Source organism: Amphimedon queenslandica, unplaced genomic scaffold (genome assembly GCF_000090795.2).
Source record: "Amphimedon queenslandica unplaced genomic scaffold, v1.1 AMPQUscaffold_8268_Cont19787, whole genome shotgun sequence".
In the NCBI taxonomy this organism is placed as follows: domain Eukaryota; kingdom Metazoa; phylum Porifera; class Demospongiae; order Haplosclerida; family Niphatidae; genus Amphimedon; species Amphimedon queenslandica.
The window spans coordinates 1-2,442 of NW_003551454.1; the positions used below are offsets into that span (position 1 = coordinate 1).

General features: G+C 36.0%; 1 protein-coding gene across 1 annotated transcript; it reads right to left on the bottom strand.

Annotated features, from left to right (window-relative positions):
• Positions 1-20: 20 nt before the first annotated feature.
• LOC109591402 (dedicator of cytokinesis protein 10-like) lies at positions 21-2,297 on the bottom strand (the record flags this gene model as incomplete). Its single annotated transcript, XM_020007143.1, has 6 exons — positions 2,176-2,297; positions 1,965-2,099; positions 1,429-1,576; positions 966-1,144; positions 406-537; positions 21-185 (listed from the first exon to the last, which is right to left on the bottom strand). Coding segments are annotated over exons 1-6 (777 nt in total), but the record flags the coding sequence as incomplete, so codon positions are not given.
• Positions 2,298-2,442: the final 145 nt, after the last annotated feature.

Here is a 2,442-nt window from a genome sequence, read left to right on the forward strand (position 1 = left end):
GAGAGAGAGTGTGTGTGTACTTGGTTGGTAGTTCTTGCTAGTTTGTTGATATCAGTATCATCAGTTGATTCAGTATCGTCTCTGATCAATGATTCTGATTCGTTGAAATCAATGTGGAAATCCTCTGATATCTTCATTCCTTTAGCAGCATCGAATAATGAAAGCCTCACATAAAATGGCTCCAACTAATAAAGAAATATACATTGTAACTCACAAACATGTACATGTACATGTACATAAATACATGTACATGTACACGTACATTGTAGCTAACAAAATTTTTGGTGAATTGCTAAAACTTTAATGATTAGCTGGTAATTTTTGAGGCAAATTGCTACACAAAATTTATAAAATAGCCAAAATTCTTTTCAAAAAAGCAACAATAATAACACAACAATTATTCACCAGCTGCTTCTTCCCGTGTCTGCTAAGTGTAAGTTTGAGAGAGAGTTCCTTACATATCACAGTGACCTGATGATGCAACACCTCCTTATATGGTAAGGGTAGAGATACTGTATCATCCAATGGAGCTTGATGCTAAGAAAATAAATAAAAAATATATAATCAAATAAATAAGCATTTTATTAGTGTTTTAATTTGGTGCAGTTTTATCTTATAGAGTGTTTGGTAATTTCAGATAGAAAATACAATGTCATTTAAAGTCAATCGAAGGAACTATTATCACAAGATTGCTTGCAATAGAATAGAACTGTCAGGTTCATTAGTGTGGGGGCGTTAAACAAGCACAATGGGATGAGGTTTAAGCATTAAATGAAAAAACAACAAAAATGCATTATATGAGAGAATGTAGTTAGAATACAGGGGGACCCCCCACGCCTAGAATTATTATTGTACATGTACAGACAAGATTAAGTAGGATTCTAGAGAAAACTCATAAAAAGAATAATTGAAAAAAGGGCAAGTAGGATTCTGTACATGTATAATGTACATGTACATGTACATACCAGTAGTTCAGGGTATAGCAGAAATAAGTCGTTCCTGTTCTTATTTCTGTCCTCTCTCTCTTTCTTGTCGTCCCAGTGAAGCAGCTCTGGTCTGTGGAGTGTCTTCTTAGTTGTGTCCCTCAGAGTGTCCTTAGCATAATATGACCTGTACTTAGCAGCTACTGATCCTTTGATACTAGCTGTAGAGAGGGAGGGGGATGGGGAGGAAGTTTAAAGACAGGTTTTATAATAATGAGAGTAGGATACTGTAGTGTGCTATTAATGTTAAATTTTAATGATAAGAATGAGCAATTTGACCTTTTGAACATCCAAGTACAATACATATACATGTAATTAAGAGTAAATTTTAATGAGAGAATAGAAATAAAGATCCAATATGTACGTGTACATGTATACATGTACACGTACATATTGGATGTACATGTATACATGTACATGTACTAATATCCCTTGCTGCCATTACTTGTGTCTTCTTCTTCAATGAGTCCTATTGCTTTACCCAGTGTCAGGAGCCACTCCTCCATTTCCTTTTGTGTTTCTGTTGCTAACGGATACACTGTCTTCTCATCTTCTGTCACAATGTCAAACCCAAATGTCCTCAACTTTGAATTCTACAAAAAAAGAGAATGTGACCCGGTATAATCTTGGTACTCTGTGACAGGTTTCCCACAGGATTTTGGTATAGTGCTTCTTGTCAGAAAATTTTTAAAGTTGCTCCAAAATCACGCCAAAGTCCCTGTACTAAAAAGTTGTGGCAGCCATTTTGAAGTGGGGTGAATCCCCAAAAATGAAAAGTATTGAATTCTCTACTTTTTAAAGCTGATTCTGATCAACATTGAATTTTTTAGAATTTTAAAAGTTACTCAAAACTCGGAGCAAAGTCCCTGTGCTTTAGTACATGGTCATTGGCCAAATTTTGCCAAAAAGAAAAAGAGATAATTCCCTCCCTCCCCTTCCCTCCCTTCCCCTCCCTCCCTCCTCCTTCCCCCTATCACTCACTGGTCTAATATCAGTACATGCTTCAAGGTGTATGGTCCCTTTGGCAGCACTGCTCCTTTCATCTCTGTAATACACTAATCTGTAACCACCTGCTGATGGACCACCTCTTAATTCAAACCATCTCTTCCTGTAATTCTGAGAGAGAGGGAGAGGGGGGGAGAGAGGGAGAGGGGAGATGACAATTACATGTACATTATTGTTCAATGCTTACTTTGATTGATAATCCCATTACACTTTCATTTGGAAAAATACCTTTCAACAGATACCCAGACTTTGATACCAATTTATGAGAATCAATCTACAAAAATAACAATGTTAAAGTACATGTACAGTATGTTTCCACCAAAATAAATAAAACAATACCAACTTTTTGTCATTTCTATTAAATTATGCAAACCGCCATGAATTACACGTGTACATGTACCAAGTGACATAAAAACTACCTGTGCATGTACATGCACATACATTTTCTTCAAAA